Here is an 18365-nt window from a genome sequence, read left to right as displayed (position 1 = left end):
GGGTTCTGTTCCAGAACCCCCCACAGATACCTGAATCTGCAGATATGGGGGATGCCTCCACCCTCTGGAGATGAGGGGAGCTTCTGAGGGTCTTCTGAACTCTGCAGAGGCTGCGCACATTCGCCCGCAGCCTCTGCAGAGCGCAGAATGATTGTAAGCCAAAAAAGGTCACTTCTGATTTTGCCATTTTGTCTTGTTTTTGCTTATAATTGTCATTCTGAGCTCTGGAATCCTCCAGAGGTGAGGGGAGCTTTGCTCCCTAGAGGGTGTGCAGGAGGGCATAGATCAATGGAAAAGTGAAAATGTGCATATAGACTCTGCAAATATGGAGGCTCCGTGTAATTTGTTATGCCAAAAATTGCATGGGTCATAGAATTAAAATGGTGTTTGAACTTGAGACTTTAAAGCAGAAACTTACTTGCTATGTGTGTGTTTTTGTTTTAGCTTGCATCCTCCAGTCTACTGAAAATTGGTCAGGAAACCGACAAAACCACTACAAGGAACAGAGAATCTGTTTACTTACTCCTAGACATGGTAGGTTTTCATCCTAATTATGTCGGAAGGCTCATCATAAGTAAGCAGAGAGGTTTTGACAAGTACTTTGGCTGATGTGGAATTCATTGAACAATGGAAAAGCTATTTGACATCATGGCAAAACAGTGGCAGTCATACTGAAGTTCTCTTGAATTCTCTGCTCATCCTTTCCCATTCCCTAAACATTATTTTTACATTCTCTGTGTTACACAGAAATGCAGGAAAAGATCTAGCAGGATTTGAGTTCCCTTCAGAGTTAATGAATGCAGTTGAGTACAGTTCAGTTGAGATATCACACTAACAACAAATTTAGTGTGAGATTAAGCAAGGGAGAAAGGACTTTCTGTGGAAATACAAGCTACATCTGCTGTGTTTAAACCATAGTACACAATAACTTGGCTTGCATTGCTAGTTGGAGGATCATGAATGTGCTGCAAGTTTTCACTGTCTTTAGGCAGTTCTAGTGGTGTCTGTATAGCTTGCCCATTTAGGATGTGCCAGCAAACTGAGTTGCCAAGGAAGAAGAAATTAAAGAAGTGGAATCTCATGAGATGTTGCATGCAAGCCCAGCCAACATGATTTTTCTGCTACCAGTTTAAAAAGTATTACTACATGGACAGACCAATTCTAACTAGTGCTGGTGCAGCCAGTGGTAGTTGGGAGCCTGCTGGAGGCCTCCTTAGGGTAAGGGAATTTTTTCTTCTTACCCCAAGTAACACCTAAGCCTTCCCTACAGGGTGACTTGGATCACCATCATATAGCTGGCAGAAGTACGATCAGCCCAGTGTAACACCAGATGGCCTGGGAAGTAGGTACTGAAGAGGAGGCCTCTTCCAATCCTGCCCTCCTGGGTCTGTCCCACCCTTATTCCTCCCTCCCTACCCAAAAACACCCCATCCCTGCCTCTGAAACACCCTCCTGCCACCCTGTCCCAGGTCCTGCACTGCTCAGTGATGTAGTTACCTCCGCCAGCGACTGGGCCTCTGAATACAGTGTCGTTGGGTTGGCATAGGCCTCCCCCCCAACACTGCTTACCTACATGGTATTGCAACCATTTGCAACACCTTCAGTTGGATCAGTGGCTACTGCAGCAGCCAAAGGCACAGACAATGCAATCCTATCAGTTTAGAAAGTGTTTCAAGCTTAAATAATTAAGGGTACAATCCTAACCCCTTATGTCAGTGTTTTCCAGCCAATGGGGAATGTGCTGCATCCCGCAGTTGGGTGTCACTCAGGGAGGCCTCCTCAAATTAAGGGAATGTTTATTCCCTTACCTCAGAGCTGCACTGCACTTACGTCAGTGCTGGAAAGCACTGATATAAGGGGTTAGGATTGTGCCCTAAATTATTTAACATAGTTATTTTCTCCTAGCTTTCAAAACCATTTTGGCTGCTGGCTCCATTCTTGTTATATAATGCAGCAATACTGTGCTGTGGCACCATCAGCACAACCTACTCTGTGGAGCAAAGCACCAGATATTTGTAGAATTTCTTTGAATGATGGCAGATACTGACTCTGGCATTTGATCCAAAAAAGCAAGAGTAACTTGTGGCCTAGATGTATTGAAGAAATTACCCTTCCCTCTCTTTAGGGGCTTCTGTACCTCTAATATACAAAAATTGAACTAGTTTGGGTTATTCCATTGCATTTCTTTTATGTGCATGTATGTGTCTGCATACTACACACAGAAAATAGGGTGGATTTAAGATGGCAGTCTAAAAGAATAAGAAATTGCATAAATTCTTTGGGGGTCCATCTGAACTCACAGCTACTCCTGGACTCCCAGGTGGCAGCTGTGGCCAGGGTGACCTTTTCTCAGCTTCGGCTGATGCACCAGCTGCGGCTGTACTTGGATCGTGCACACCTGACCACAGTAATCCATGCCATGGTGACATCAAAATTAGATTATTATAATGTGCTCTGTGTGGGGCTGCCCTTGAAGATGGTTTGGAAACTGCAATTAGTGAAGAATGCGGAAGCCCGTGTAGTTATTGGAGGTAGGCAGTTTGACTCTGTAGGGCCACTTCTCCAGTCGCTGCACTGGCTACCCATTCATTTCCAAGTCCAATTCAAGGTGCTGGTTTTGACCTTTAAAGCCCTATACTGCTTGAGGCCAGGGTATCTAAGAGACAGCCTACTTCCATATAGTCCAGCTTGTCCCCTTAAGTAATCAGAGAAGGTCCTCTTACAAGTGCCACTTCCCAGGGATGTATTTGGGGCAGTGGCAAGAAATAGAGCCATCTTGGTAGTGGCACCAACGTTATAGAACTCCCTCCCCCTTGATCTACGAACTGCTCCCTTTCTGGAAATGTTTTGGCAGGACCTGAAAACATTTCTTTTTAGACAAGCTTTCTGAGTTCTAGGCCTTTTTAACATCTGTTTTTTACAAGCTTGGGGTTTCATAAAATTGCTGCTGATGCTCTTTTTATTGTATCAATTTCAGATTGCTGTTTTAAAGATGTTTTTAATTTTAATTGTGATGGTTTTAATGTTTTAATTTGTGTTAATTGTGATTTATGTTTTTGTATTCGAGCTATGATGTAATCCGCCTTGGGTCCCTTCTGGGAGAAAGGTGGGATAGAAATATAGTAAAATTTATAGTAAAAATTGCTAGAAGGAATAAGCAGTGAGGAAAATGAACAATAGGCAGAAGTCAAATTAGTAGAGGTATGTAGGGGAGACAAGAAAATGTGTATGGCATCTAATATTAAAACATTGTGTTGGAGAAACAAAGTCTTTCAGGTCCTAACTACTTCCTGCTCTCCTTTTTTTCACCAATTATTGTTTTGCCTTCTACAGTCTCCTTGGTTCACAACCTACTGTATGGATTGCTCTTATGTCATTATAAGAAATTGAAATACTTACAGTCCATGTTTATTTCTGTAAGGGCCCAGTCCTATGCAACTTTCTAACACTGATTCAGCAGTGCCAGTTGAACATGTACTGCATCATGCAGTGGGAGGGGCAGTCACAGAAGCCTCCTCAAGGTAAGGGAATATTTGTTCCCTTTCCTCAAGGCTGCATTGTGACTGCACCAGTGCTGGAAAGTTGGATAGAACTGGGCTCCCCTTTGATGCTATTGTGCAGCTGTGACTTAGCTTTTGGGCCCCAAAACACATTCAAATGAATGGCAGTTGATGTGTTTCATTACCAGCTGCAGAGTTCTGTTCTATGCAGACCTCTGATACATTTCTTCTGTCTTCTCAGATTGTGCAGGAGTCCCCATTCCTGACTATGGATCTTCTGGAATCCTGCTTTCCTTATGTCTTGCTGCGAAATGCATACCATGCTGTGTACAAACAAAGTGTCACATCTTCTACCTGAATATCTACTTAACTGGAGACAATTCAAGCACGCATCTATGTTGCCTCAGTTTTACTTGTAAACTGTGGAGCTATTTTACTTTATGGCCTGGCAAAGAGTTTTGTGGATTATAAACTTCCCAATGCGGTTGTATTTCTGACCAGTGGTTTCTTAATATGGTTGTACTACAATATAAGCTTGGCTGATTTTAGGTTGCACATTTGCTGAAATGAATTCCTTTTTATTTTAGAATCTCAATTATGTTTAAAAGAGAGAAACACTATTTCAGTGATATATTTGTTTTTTTCATATTTGATCATGCAGGAATCATAATGGCTTGTTTATTTCCAAGAAGACTCTATTTAGTGATTATTTTAGTGTTCCTAGTTTTCATCAGTGTGTAAATTATTTCATATAGGGAGAGTTACAATCTGTATCTATTATTCTCATCGGAAACAAGAATTGGATGTGCATTTTTGTGAACTACAACATTTCTACTTTCTTTCTGAAAATCTCATCCAAATTAATTACTGTCTAATATTAAAAAAAGTTACAGGGCTGCTTGGACAACAATCCTCTCCATACAATCTTGATCAGCAACAAGTGGTTTTGTTTGTATAAAGCCTACATAGTGGAATTTTTTAAAGACTAATTTCCATGGTGCCCCGTGGCATTAACACTACATTGTACCCTGCTGTATAATAAACATTCTTACGCATTTATCAAATGTTGATAAAATGTTAGCCCTTTAACCACTTTTTATATGTTTTAAATTTTTGAAATTCAAGTGTACCTTCCATTACATACAATAAACACTACACTGTGTTACTTGCTGGTGGCTTTTTTCCTTCCCTTCATGCATTTTCCAGTAATTGTTCTGATGCAGTGTTGCGGCATCATGGGACTTGTCTAGGAGTGTATGTTCTCTCTAGTTGCTGCCCTTCAGTGATCCAGCAGCAGCATGGTAAAAGATGAAGTAGAAATGAAATATTGCTTTTTATTTCTTTTAAAGCATCTTTGCATAATTCAGCTCTAGTTACACGTTGCCTGTTGCACTCCACTAAAAAGTAAAGCTCAAAAGAACATGGCAACAGGTAGTTAGCTAGATCACTACATAATATAATACTGAAAGAGGCCAACATAATTAGTCATTAGCCAGACATACATGACTGGCATGTAAGATTGAACTGAGTTACTAATACAAAAACTGTCCAGTTAGTTCTTCTCAAAAAGCAAAACCAACTGTGGACATTCTTCTTGGATTCCACCTGTGTGCACACTGATAACTTTGATTAAAAAAATCTGTTAGCCACAGAATGGATAGCACATCATCTTGGTGACACCAGTGCATTATCACTTTGTCAGTGCTATAAAGTTGGCCGGACATCAATGTGTCATAGGTGTGATGCCCAAAGAGCCATTGACTGCATGGGATAAGCCCCAACACTGGCAGCCAGAGAAGTGCTGTGAGGATGAACTTGGCAAGGGCAGGAACATGTGCACGGCTAAGGAGTGACTGATGCTGGGTGGGGGGGGGGAACCTCTACCAGGCACTAGAAATGAATGACACAGCCACAAGCACCACCTCAGTTATGGGGAAGTGCCCCAATGAGAATTCATACAGATGGCACTGCATCTTCCAGAATCCTGCTTAATTAGGATGACCCATCGACAAAGACAGGTGGAGATTTTTATCAATTATAATGAGCAGTGAAATGGAAATATGAAAAAGAGATTTTGAGCCAAATTGAAAGAAGTGGATCTGGTTATACTATAAATCTCAGATTGTGCTCTCAAGTGCAGTTCACCAGTGACATTTCTTGGTGAAATTTCAGAAGAAATGTGAGCTGGTTTTATTTCAGCAGATATTTCTGCTGCAGTATTCTTGGACCACTGGTGATGGTTAATTTGATTTACATTTAGGAATGTAATTCTTTATAAACTTTCAAGTATAGAGATAAAGAAGGAATGCTGTATTTTTTCCCCCTAAATAAATGGGATATTCCCACTTAGTAGGGATTATCATTCAGAACACATCAGAAAAGGTTCAGAGGACAGAAGGATTCTCAGATTTCACAATTTCTTTAGTTTGTTCCATTTCAGATCATTGTTAAGCAATCTATTGCTCAATTAAGTCATCCTAATTAAGCTGGATAAACTCATAGAGAACCTTGTTCATTGCTCAGCATTGTGTGTCAAACTGCTGGATAAAGAACAAAAGGATGAAATTTTGCTTAGGGATCTAATCTTATGCAGGTGGCCTAAGATCCAGATGGATGCAGAATAACATAGTTAAATGTATATCTGGTTTCTTAACCTTACTTCTTATGTTTCCATTAAGCCACATCACAATGGGCAACACATACCTCTCATGCCATAGGTAGATGTGTTTGTTTCCAGTGAGTAAGATAAGAGTTCAGCCTCTTACTGAACACAATAGGCTAACTTCTGAGTAAAATAACACCATTTTCAAACACCTCTAGCCATAGGTGATCCCCCCCCATAGTAGCTTTAAGTAGCCACACAATTTTTTATGAGTCCCAGAGACTATTCTAAAGAGTGGTTCCTAGATTTCCTGGTCATGGGGAAACACTTGGGGAGGGATGTTTGATAGCCCTTCTGTCTTTAAAGTATGTTCTATACTGTTTCTGAAAAATATTGTGTCAAATAGATAACAATTTTGGGATCTTATTGCATCTTTTAAATATAACTTGATCATCATCAGTGGCATAATATTCATCATATTAGTGCAGGGGTGCTAATTGGTGTCATCTGCAAACTTTGCAATCTCAGTGCTCAACCCTGTCTCCAGGTGATTTATGAAGAGGCTGAAAAGCACCAGTCCCAGGACAGATCCTTGGGGCACACCACTTTTCACCTCTCTCCATTGTGAAAATTGCCCATTGACACCCACTCTCTGTTTCCTGGCCTTCAACCAGTTCTCAATCCATGAGAGGACCTGTCCTCTAATTCCCTTTATTTGTGGAGTTTTTGGTGAGGGACCGTGTCGAACGCCTTCTGAAAGTCCAGATATATAATGTCCACGGGTTCCCCCGCATCTACATGCCTGTTGACCTTATCAAAGAATTCTGTAAGGTTCATGAGGCAAGACTTACCCTTACAGAAGCCATGCTGACTCTCCCTCAGCAAGGCCTGTTCGTCTATGTGTTTTGAGATTCTATCTTTGATGAGGCATTCCACCATCTTACCCGGTATAGATGTTAGGCTGACCGGCCTATAGTTTCCCGGGTCTCCCCTCTTTCCCTTTTTAAAGATAGGCGTGACATTTGCTATCCTCCAATCTTCTGACACCGTGGCCGTTTTGAGGAACAAATTGCATATCTTAGTCAAGAAATCAGCAACTTGTGTTCCCTTACCTTGGAGCTGCATTGCCCTTATGTTGGTACAGGAAAGTGGGTTAGGATTGTGCCCTAAGAGGCTCAGGGTAGACTGGGGGGCTTTTTCAAGCATGGAAAAACCTGCTTTGGAGCCTTGTACTGCTGTTGTGTCACATTCCTGGTCTCATTGCTCAGCAGCAGGTCCAGGTGTCCTGTGAGTACAACCAGACACTACCTCAAGTACCACTGGTGGTACCCATACCTCCAGTTGAGAAACACTGCTGTATGTCTTCAAGCTACTACATTTCTGTTCTGATTCCCATTTCATCATCCGGGTTAAAATCTTGAGATTGTTCAACTCACAAACATGGGTTAGAAAGTCTTATCATTTTCAAGGTAGCCATCTTTCCTCTTGCATTTCTTCTGTGGAGAAAACAGTTTCCAAACCTTCTGCTTGTCATGCCACACCTAGCCTGCCCAATTGTTCTTCACACATCACAGATTCCAAACCTCTTATTCTTAGCACGGATCCACTTTGAGATTCCTTCAGGTGAGCCCTAGCCAATATTAGAGGAGGACTGGAGTAGAAGGAAAGCTTCAGTTATCTTCTCCAGTGTTCTTTCACTAATGCAGCATTTCTTGTGGGGAAGGAAGACCTTTCCTGTTCTGTCACTCAGAATGGGGAATTCTTTGCCCTGCAAAGTTCATTTGGCCCAGCTCAGTTGATGCCACCTTTAAATGCTTCTTTTCCTTTATTTGCAAGCTTTTGTTTGCTGTGCTGGTTGATTTTTTTGTTTTAAGTTGATAGTTTATGGATCTGCTTCTGTTTCTTGATTCATGTTTATTACCATTTGCATTGGTTCTGCTCTGAAAGCTTCTGTGAGTGATTCAGTTTTGGAAGTGGAAATGCAGACCAGGAGTCTTCAAATGAGTAAACAAATCACAGGTGAGTTATTAGGGAGTTAGTAATATTGAATTCATTAGGACTTAACTTTAGAATAAATATGCATTGATAGTTGGTAATCCAACCTAATTCAAAAGCTTCCTAGACTTTTTGTGTGTGTGCATTCTCTCACATTCCCCCGCCTCTGCCCCATAGCTCTCTATAGTGCAGTTGTTTCTTAAAGTTACATCAGGGACTTTTCAGTGTTTCTCCCAATGTTGCTGAAGTCATTTCAAGCTTTCATCCTCGGAAAGTTCCTTTAGTCAACACAGGAGCAGCTTGTATGACATAAATTCATGGCACAGTCCAAAGAAGGGTGCGTGCTGACAGCACACAGCGTCATCGCAGTTGTTGGCTAGTATGAAGGCCTGTGCTGGCCCACACGTGCCAACACAGAGCAGCATGCACCAATGAAGATGAGTTCCACACTGAGCAGAACGGAGGTGGAATGGGCTGGGGGAAGGCAGGGAAGGGAATGGACAGATCAGGCCCCAGGAGTGGGGCAAGATCAACCATACTAGCATCCTGTCCTTTCCAGAGCTGCTCTACTGGCGGGACAACACAGACTTGTGCGAGTGATTACGCTTGGGCAGGTTCAAGTTCCCCCATTGCGGCTCCTGGACCTTATTCCGTGGCAAGGGGACAAATAATTTTCAGATATTTCCCTGGTGTTTGCATTACTGTTCAGGATCTCTTGATTTATTCTTCAGATAAGTGTTTTTCAGTCTGTAATTTTTTTGGGGGGGTGGGGAGTAATCTTTGAGTATAATTATGAAAGAAAAGCAAATAAAACCACCACCATTTATTAAATTTGAAAATTTAATTTTTTTAATTAAATTAAAAAATACTTTTTTTAAAAAAGCAGCTAAATGAAAAGGGGACGACGACCCTGTAGAATATCTGCAAGACTAATGGATGAAAATAAGCTTGTTTGATGCTTGTCTCCACAATTAATTAATGCTGGTCTTCACAATTAATCTCCACATGCAACAAAAACAGGCCCCACATAAAGTGATTCAGTTCACAATGTTGTGAGTGAAACATCAGCTAGATTATACATACAAACCATAGAGAAACACATTTTTTTTTTCTGAGCCATAAGTCTTGACTCCACACATTAGAGAATTTCTCCAACAGCAATCTGTGGTTTTTTGCCTGCTTCTCATCTGGAATGTCAGAGATGTTCCCCCCCACCTTCTTTATACAGCATTCTGTCCCACCCCCTGCAGTGCCACTTCATACCATTGATATACCTGCCCCCCTTCAGAAATGGATTGTCATTTGAAAGGAATTGCCCTCTGAGGACAAAACAAGTGTCAAAAAGCCCATCAGGCATACACCATAGGTCACAACATACTACATTTGGGGTCCAATCCTATCAAACTTTCTAGCACTGATACAGCTGTACCAATGGGGCGTGCGCTGCATCCTGCAATGGGGGAGACAGTCATGGAAGCCTCATCAAGGTAAGGAAATGTTTGTTCCCTTGTGGCTCCATTGGTGACAGAACATTGGATAGGATCAGGCCCTTGGACATTATCAGAGCTAGGAGCACAGCCACAATCCAATTACAACATTTTTTTTTGGGGGGGGGGGGTCTGTATTGGGGTATGTTGTGAGTTTTGAAGGAGCTTCTTGCCAATTGTGATGTGTGGCTTTAAAAAAATATTTTGTGAGTACCTCCATTTTCATTTTGTATGCACACACTGCTTAAGGTTGTGTTTCTTTCATTGCAACTTATTTTCCAGATACTTCTCACCATGTTTGGTTGGCAACCTTCAGTCTCCAAAGACTATGGTATAAGCCTATAGCACCTGGTATTCCCAGGCGGTCTCCCATCCAAGCACTAACCAGGCCTGACTCTGCTTAGCTTCCAAGATCAGGCATGTGCAGGGTTTGAGAAGTTGTTTTAATGATTTACAGTGGTGTGGTGCCTTAAGGCTTGTGCAAGTTTTCCAAGGTATTCAGAATGCTGTTGCCAGCACCAGGAGCATTGTTCTTTGGCACAAGTAGCTCAGATATCATTCCGGAGGCCAGGAGCATCAGCCCAATAGATTGGAGACTTGCAAAGCTATAGCCAGACATCATCGATCCTCTCAAATCTGAATGGGATAAGTTGTGGGGTTTTCACAGTTTGGTTAGAAAGTCTGTGTGGTTTGGGAGAGGAAGGAGCAAGTGATGTCCATTCAGTGTGGAGGAATTTCATAAGAACAACCTGTGTTAAACAGGATGCCAAAACCCCAAATCCTCTTCCATAATTATCACTGTATCTGCAGTGCCACCCACAACCCGTCTTCTAGCCCAGCCATTTTCAACCACTGTGCCATAGCACACTGGTGTGCCACGGATGGTCTGCAGGTGTGGCATGAGAGTTTGCAGAAGGGTAATTCGTTAGTAGGGCCACTGGGGGATGCAAGCCCCTGCAGTCAATGGATGTGGGTGTGCCTTGTCAATTATTAGTCAGAGAATTAGAGGGCAGGTCCTCTCCTGGAATGAGACCTGGTTGAAGACCAGGAAACAGAGAGTGGGTGTCAATGGGCAATTTTCACAATGGAGAGAGGTGAAAAGCGGTGTGCCCCAAGGATCTGTCCTGGGACTGGTGCTTTTCAACCTCTTCATAAATGACCTGGAGACAGGTGAGCAGTGAGGTGACAAAGTTTGCAGATGACACCAAACTTTTCCGAGTGGTGAAGACCAGACGTGATTGTGAGGACCTCTAGAAGGATATCTCCAAACTGGCAGAATGGGCAGCAAAATGGTAGATGCGTTTCAATGTAAGTAAGCGTAAAGTCATGCACATTGGGGCAAAAAATCAAAACTTCACATATAGGCTAATGGTTTCTGAGCTGTCTGTGACAGATCAGGAGAGAGATCTTGGGGTGGTGGTGGACACGTCGATGAAAGTGTCGACCCAATGTGTGGCGGCAGTTAAGAAGGTCAATTCTATGCTTGGGATCATTAGAAAAGGTATTGAGAACAAAACAGCTAATATTATAATGCCATTGTACAAATCGATGGTAAGGCCACACCTGGAGTACTGTGTCCAGTTCTGGTCGCCACATCTCAAAAAGGACATAGTAGAAATGGAAAAGGTGCAAAAGAGAGCGACTAAGATTATTATTGGGCTGGGGCACCTTCCTTATGAGGAAAGGCTATGGCGTTTGGGCCTCTTCAGCCTAGAAAAGAGACGCTTGAGGGGGGACATGATTGAGACATACAAAATTATGCAGGGGATGGACAGAGTGGATAGGGAGATGCTCTTTACACTCTCACATAATACCAGAACCAGGGGACATCCACTAAAATTGAGTGTTGGGCGGGTTAGGACAGACAAAAGAAAATATTTCTTTACTCAGCGCGTGGTCAGTCTGTGGAACTCCTTGCCACAGGATGTGGTGCTGGCGTCTAGCCTAGACGCCTTTAAAAGGGGATTGGACGAGTTTCTGGAGGAAAAATCCATTATGGGGTACAAGCCATGATGTGTATGCGCAACCTCCTGATTTTAGAAATGGGTTAAGTCAGAATGCCAGATGTAGGGGAGGGCACCAGGATGAGGTCTCTTGTTATCTGGTGTGCTCCCTGGGGCATTTGGTGGGCCGCTGTGAGATACAGGAAGCTGGACTAGATGGGCCTATGGCCTGATCCAGTGGGGCTGTTCTTATGTTCTTTTGTTGAGGAGGCCTCCATGACTGCCCCCCAACTGCAGGATTCAGCACATGCCCCACTGGCACAGCTAGGCCAGTGCTGGAAAGCCGGTTAGGATTGTGCCCTTACAGGTGCTTGTGTCACATCTGGCACCCCAACCCAGAAGTAACTGGCAGTGATGTCATCCCAGTTACTTCTGGTGGTACTTCAAATAGGTGGACCATGTGAAGTGGTACGGGGGAAGACACACATTGAGAAACACTGACATACATACAGTCTTCCTCGCCTCTCGGGGTGGCCTCAACAAAGTATGTCTGATCAAATGGAGACAAGTTCTTATTGTTCTCCATTTTTGTTTCCAGTATGTACAAAACGACAGGCTGAGAGATATGTGCAAAAATTTAAACACGAAGTTTTAAAATACTAATAAATTACACACTTGTCTACAAACAACATTCTGGGTCAAAGATGCCTGCAGAGAACCATTATATTATTGGGAATGGAGAGCATGGGAGCAGTCTCCTAAATATATGAGAGAGAGAGAGAGAGAGAGAGAGAGAGAGGGAGAGGGAGAGAGAGAGATGCAATTAACTCTCCATTGAATGACATGCATAATTTGTTGACAAATTATTGGGAAAAGGGATTTTGCTGGAGTATCAGGACAGGATAGCCATGTGGTTAGAGTTGAATTCATTATTCTACTGCACTACCTTCAGATAATTAAGGTAAGCTAAAGTTTGTTTAGAAAATGTTGAGGTGTGAGCCAGAGTACAAATTGACACTGTCCCTTAGCTGTGTTGACTCTGCAGTACTGGTAGAAAGCACTTACTGTGGGCCTCATGTAAACAGATGAGTTAAGTATACACTAGGAGCTGATCTCCACTGTGAAAAGAGTCATTTAATCGCAATTTTGCGGCCACTGGACTAACCAAAAAAAAAAAGCCAAGGAGATTCAGCTGGTGTCAATGCAACAGATGTTCTCCAAAGTATGTTTGAAGAATTTAACCACATACAGAGTCCCATCTATGTTGGATGATCAGATATATATAGAGGAAGAATATAGATATAAACCAGTTCCCAGCATTCTGTGAAGCGTTCTCGTGGCCAAAAACCAGAATACAGAATGGGAGCTTTGATTTGTGTAGCCTTTATTCTTAATGGTTGGGTTCAGGTTTACCCCCCACCACAGTGGTGCCCCCAACTGCACTCCTTTTTCTCTCATTGGAAAGAGCAGTGATTCTTCACTATTTTTGTCCCATTTAGTGCTACACACAATTTAGTTTTTATTCCACTTTCCTTCGACTCCAAGGAACTCAGAAAAGCTGAGTTATGATGGAGATACAATGCAAAACCCTGAGACAATATCAAGTCATATGATAAAATATTGGAATAGAATTAGCAATCCAGAATGGATTAAAATAGTATTTTAATCGTGTGGGAGTGGTTTAGATGAGCTGACCTCCTGTTGATGATACCCGTGATACCTTAAGGCAGTGGTTCTCAAACTTTTTAGCAGTGGGACCCATTTTTTAGAACGACAGTCTGTCGGGACCCACCAGAAATGATGCCATGGTCAGAAGTGACATCATTCATCAGGAAAATTTTTAACAAGCCTATCTGCTCTTACGCAGGAGTAAGCCCAACTGACTATCCTTAAAAACATACACATAGTAGCTTTTTAAAAGTACAGATCTGTAACATTTCCCCAAATGCAGTCACATCCCATGGTAGCATCAAGTCTAATACAAGAAATATAAAATATTGGAATGAATGGGGACCCACCCGAAATTGGCTAACAGCCCACCTAGTGGGTCCCGACCCACAGTTTGAGAAACTGCCTTAAGGACAGCCTTCTGCCACACATCTGTGCAGCTCTTCAGGGTGCTCTGTGTGCTGCCCTTGCATGAAGCTCAATTGGTGTGCATGAGGAACAGGGTCTTGTCTGTGATGAGCCCCCCACCCCAGATGTGAAGCTGTCTCCAAGAGAACCCCTCTCTTTGTAAAAAAAAACTCTCAAGATGCCCCAGCATCGCCCAGCTTTTTGGATGGAAAGCTAGGCTGTTCCTGTGTTTGCTGCAGCTGGAATGTTGTATTTTGGTCAGTCTCCGATAACCTTTTTAATTACTGGATTTGTTTTTTATTGTACATTGTCTTTCTACTTTTGTTAGCCACCTTAGGGCTTTCCAGTGAAGGGAGGTATAGAAATGCATGAAGCCCAGAACGATGCACAGGGAGAGAACACAGGACCTGGAATGTTCATGTGTGTTATCACAAGCCGACAGAAGTGCCAGTGGCTATCAAAGACATTTCATGAAACCAAAGCCTAATTATTGCTGGCTTTCTGTTTTCCATGCCTATGAGAATTTGGGAATAAGTTGTTATTCTATTGTCATTTTTTTTAAAAATCAACAGATGTTTGTGGAAATTACATACAAGTAAAATGTACTCCAGGGCTCCAATTTGATTGTTTCTGCCAAGAATTACCTTGAGATGAACTTTTATAACCATGTGTGTGTGTGTGTTTGTGTGTGTGTGTAGGTGTAGGGGAGAAAGATTTATAATGAATTTGCAGACAGACTTCGTGCAGGTCCTTCCTTTTGCCATACATTCTCTGCAAACACTCATTAAGACCCTAATTGAAAATGTGGTTTTCGCCTTAAATATTGGCATGTCCGTATAGAACACCTGTATTCAACACCTGGGATCTCACAGGATCCATGTAGTGACACAAAGGGCTTGTGCATGAAAGCTCAAACAAGCTCACCTCTTAAAATATCACATCTGTTTGGACTATTTTTTAAATGCACAAGCTCTTAATACTGTTGCATCTGAAAACATACCTACAGCTATGGACCACTGTCCAATATGGTTAGCCATGCTTGAACACAGTGGATCTAGGAGACTGAAGCCCAATTCTGTTCCCCTCCCCTGCCACAGTAACTAGCATTGGGGGCTGCTTTATGACAGTAGCATCTGCCGATGATGCACACTGCAGGCCCGCTGGTGGGGAAGCTGGAGTGCCATCAGATCCACAAGAGACCACAGATCTCCCACGTGCCAGCAGATCCACAAGAGACCCACTGGAGCAGATAAGTCCACACAGGGGGTTGATGGGAAGAAGAGGTTGAACAGGCCAGGGGGAGGGTGGCATGGGGGAGGGAGTGGGCAGAATAGGTTGGTGATGGGGGCAGGGGAGAATGGATCAGGCCTGGGAGGGGGTGGGATTGGCGGTCAACACCAAATCCCTTCCTGGGCCTGATTTGCTTTCCCAGGTCATTGCGGATTTGCACCAGGGAGTGAGCTGGCACAGGTTCAAATGGGCCTATAGCAGCTGCCTGGAAACACACGCGTTCTCCTTTCCAGTGCCTGGAAGACACACACTCAGTGCCTGGAACATCCCCCAGCAGCCCAGCTGAACTCGCTTTTCCTGGCGTCGCCCCCAGGCCCGGGAGTGCGCGCTGCCTGCGCCTGGCCGGGCGGGGGAGCGCAGCCGAGAGGGGTCTCCGTCTCTCCCCGCCTGATCCTGGGAGAGCAGGAGCCGGCTGGAGACAAAGGCCTGTTTCAAGGGCGCAGAGCAAAGGTGACTTCCTGTTGGCGGCCTCTCGGGGCGAAGTTGCAGCCGCCCTCCTCCTCCTCCTCCCGCGCTGCGTCCAGCTCCTCGCCTGGTGGGTGGATCTCGCGCTGCGCGGCCCGGCGGGGGCTGCCTCCCTCCCTCCGCAGGTCACTGCATGTGCTGCCGCGGCCGGCCCTGCGAAAAGGGGGAAGCCAGGAGGGGGGCGGCGGGGGAGCGGATCTGCTTTCCATTTTCCCCTGCAGATTAAACGCATCTGGATCCATGTGGAAAGAGCTTCCTTGGGCCGCTGCGGTGCGAAGTTTCTCAGAGATTGGAGAGGGGGAAGGGGCATCGCCAGCACAATGAAAGCCTCTTTCTTTCTGTCTTGTAGAGGGCTGCATCCCCCCCCCTTTCTTGAGACCAGCAGCAACTTTGGTGGTTGATGGCCGGGGGGGGGGGGGTCCAGCGCACGGTTTAGGCAGAAAGGAAGGCGAGAAAAAGCAGAGGGGAACGTCCAGGATCTCCCCCCCCCCTCCTTCACTGGAGCTTTTATAAGAGCATTTTTCTTTTCTGAAGCCATTTCTGCCCGTCGTTGCACAAACGCAACAGGGGCCAAACGTGTGCCTCTTGTGGGCTGAGCACTGAAACACAAACTCAACCTCCTGCCTCTCCGATTCATGCTTCCTTCATGGTGTTGGGGGGTCCTGCTGCCCGCCCCCTCGGAGCTCCTCCACCTGGCTTGACTGTGGTTTTGATTTTCTGCAGATCTAGAAGGGCAAAAAGGGGGGCAATCCTATGCATGTCTGCTCAGAAGTACATCCCATTATAGTCAATGCGGTTTACTCCCAGGGAAGTGTGGATAGGGCCGCTGCCTTAGAGCCCAATCCGAGGCATGTCTGCTCAGAAGTACAGTTATAGTCAATGGGACTTACTCCCAGGGAAGTGTGGATGGGATCGCAGCCTTGGAGACCAGTGCTGTGCTTTTCTACTCAGAAGTACATCCCATTATAGTCAATGGGACTTACTCCCAGGAAAGTGTGGATAGGATTGCAGCCAATGTCTGCAGCTTTCCAGAGGGCTACACAGAAGAAGAGGGAGACAAGAGGCGTCTTCTGGTGATGCAGCCTCGGGTCATCTCGTCCCTCTCCCCACACATACACTCCTCCGCCCGTCTCCTTTGCAAATGAAGACGGAGGAGGGGGCAGAAGGAGGATCGGGGAGGAGGAGGAGCTGGGACTCTGCTGCCGGGAGGTGGGAAAGTGAAAAGAAGCTGCATCCAGGCGCACAGAAGCAAAGCCGGTCTGGTGTGTCCAGCCTGCAGCCTCGGCAGAGCGCGGATCCCCAGCCGGGAGCCGTTTTTCCGACGAGCCTCCCCAACTTTTCCGAGCCCCTCCCCAAACCCCGCTGCTGCAGCTGCGGAGCTGTGCCCCCGATGGTGTGATCCGACCCGGCGCGGGACCCGAGGGCGGGGGGCCCGGTTGGGTTTGCAGGGAGCTGGGGAGGAGGAGGACGAGCGCCGGTCCCCGGGAGCGCTGGGCTGCGGGGCGATGCTGCTGCTGCTGCTGCTGCCGCCCGCCCCCTCCCTGGTGGCCCTGGCCGGGCTGCTGGCGAGCTGGGCGCCGGCGGCGGCGGAGGGGGCGGCGTGCGAGCCGGTGCGCATCCCGCTGTGCAAGTCGCTGCCCTGGAACATGACCAAGATGCCCAACCACCTGCACCACAGCACGCAGGCCAACGCCGTGCTGGCCATCGAGCAGTTCGAGGGGCTGCTGGGCATCCACTGCAGCGCCGACCTGCTCTTCTTCCTCTGCGCCATGTACGCGCCCATCTGCACCATCGACTTCCAGCACGAGCCCATCAAGCCCTGCAAGTCCGTCTGCGAGCGCGCCCGCGCCGGCTGCGAGCCGGTGCTCGTCAAGTACGGCCACGCCTGGCCCGAGAGCCTGGCCTGCGACGAGCTGCCCGTCTACGACCGGGGCGTCTGCATCTCCCCGGAGGCCATCGTCACGGCAGAGGGATCCGGTGAGTGGCCCGCCCCGCCCCCTCAGCCCAAGCCCCTGCCGGTCTACTCAGAAGTAAGTCCCACTGTGTCAGTGAGGCTGACTCCCAGGTAAGTGTGCCGAGGACTGCAGCCTGAGAGCCCACACCTAGGCAGGTCTACTCAAAAGGAAGTCCCATCAGTTCAGTGAGTAAGTCCCATGAGTTCAGTACGTTCAAGGAGGCTTACTCCCGGGTAAGTGTGCGTAGGATTGCAAACTAAGAGCCCAAGCCTAGGCATGTCTACTCAGAAGTAAGTCCCATGAGTTCAATCAGTTCACTGAGGTTTGCTCCCAGGCAAGTGTGCATAGGATTGCAGCCCAGTCCTGTGCATGCCTACTCAGAAGTATGTCCCATTAGAGTCAATGGGGCTTATTCCCAGGTAAGTGTGAATAGGATTGCAGCATCTGCCCCATTCCCAGCGCGTTGGGCTCCCCCTTGCCCTCCAACTTCCTGCCAATTTCCACCCCTGCAGCCGCCTTGCTACCAGGTATGACTAGGGCTGCATGGAATCCTTGCACCATCCTAGCAGAAAGAACATAAAAGGGCCCCACTGGATCAAGCCAAAGGCTTAATCAGTCCAGCTTCCTGTATCTCATAGCCACCCACCAAATGCCTCATGGAGCACACAAGACAACAAGACACAACCTGCGTCCTGGTGCCCTCCCCTGCATCTGGCACAGACACGAAAGAAATGACCATTCCTTCGCCTGCCAGCCTCTCCCACTCCTCTCTATGTGCCTTGCCACTACTCAGTCACTCTAACCATCTGTAGTACACCCAGCCCCAACTAAATGGACTTTGCAGGCTACCAGTCTCTCTCACCCCTACCACCCCCACCAGATTTCTCTCCATTTAGCTGTCACTTGATCCCAAGTCAGTCCTGCCAGATTCTCTTGCTCTAAATACCAGATCATCGCTTGGTTTGCAACCTCCACCAAATAGCTGTCTGAGGCCTGTCATCCGTGTGATTCTTCCCCTCCTCCCAGTAATCCTCTGTGATCCCAGTAAATTC

At 45.9% G+C, this 18365-nt stretch overlaps 2 protein-coding genes across 4 annotated transcripts in view; both read left to right on the top strand.

Annotated features, from left to right (window-relative positions):
* NCKAP1 (NCK associated protein 1) overlaps positions 1–4665 on the top strand; it is a 72427-nt gene extending 67762 nt beyond the window's left edge. For all 3 annotated transcript variants that reach the window (XM_066619869.1, XM_066619036.1, XM_066620734.1), the window contains exons 30-31: positions 445–534; positions 3742–4665. In XM_066619869.1, the coding sequence (XP_066475966.1) occupies positions 445–534; positions 3742–3858 (207 nt within the window). In that variant the 3' untranslated portion in view covers positions 3859–4665. The remainder of the gene's footprint in view (positions 1–444; positions 535–3741) is intronic.
* Positions 4666–16995: 12330 nt separating this feature from the next.
* The window catches only part of FRZB (frizzled related protein), a 35076-nt gene continuing 33706 nt past the window's right edge, over positions 16996–18365 (top strand). The window contains exon 1 of the mRNA XM_066636804.1: positions 16996–17335. Coding sequence (XP_066492901.1) covers positions 17005–17335 — 331 coding nt within the window. The 5' untranslated portion in view covers positions 16996–17004. The remainder of the gene's footprint in view (positions 17336–18365) is intronic.

Source organism: Tiliqua scincoides, chromosome 1 (assembly GCF_035046505.1).
Source record: "Tiliqua scincoides isolate rTilSci1 chromosome 1, rTilSci1.hap2, whole genome shotgun sequence".
Lineage (NCBI taxonomy): Eukaryota > Metazoa > Chordata > Lepidosauria > Squamata > Scincidae > Tiliqua > Tiliqua scincoides.
Note: the sequence above shows the minus strand (reverse complement) of the source record. Positions and strands in the feature narration are given on the sequence as shown.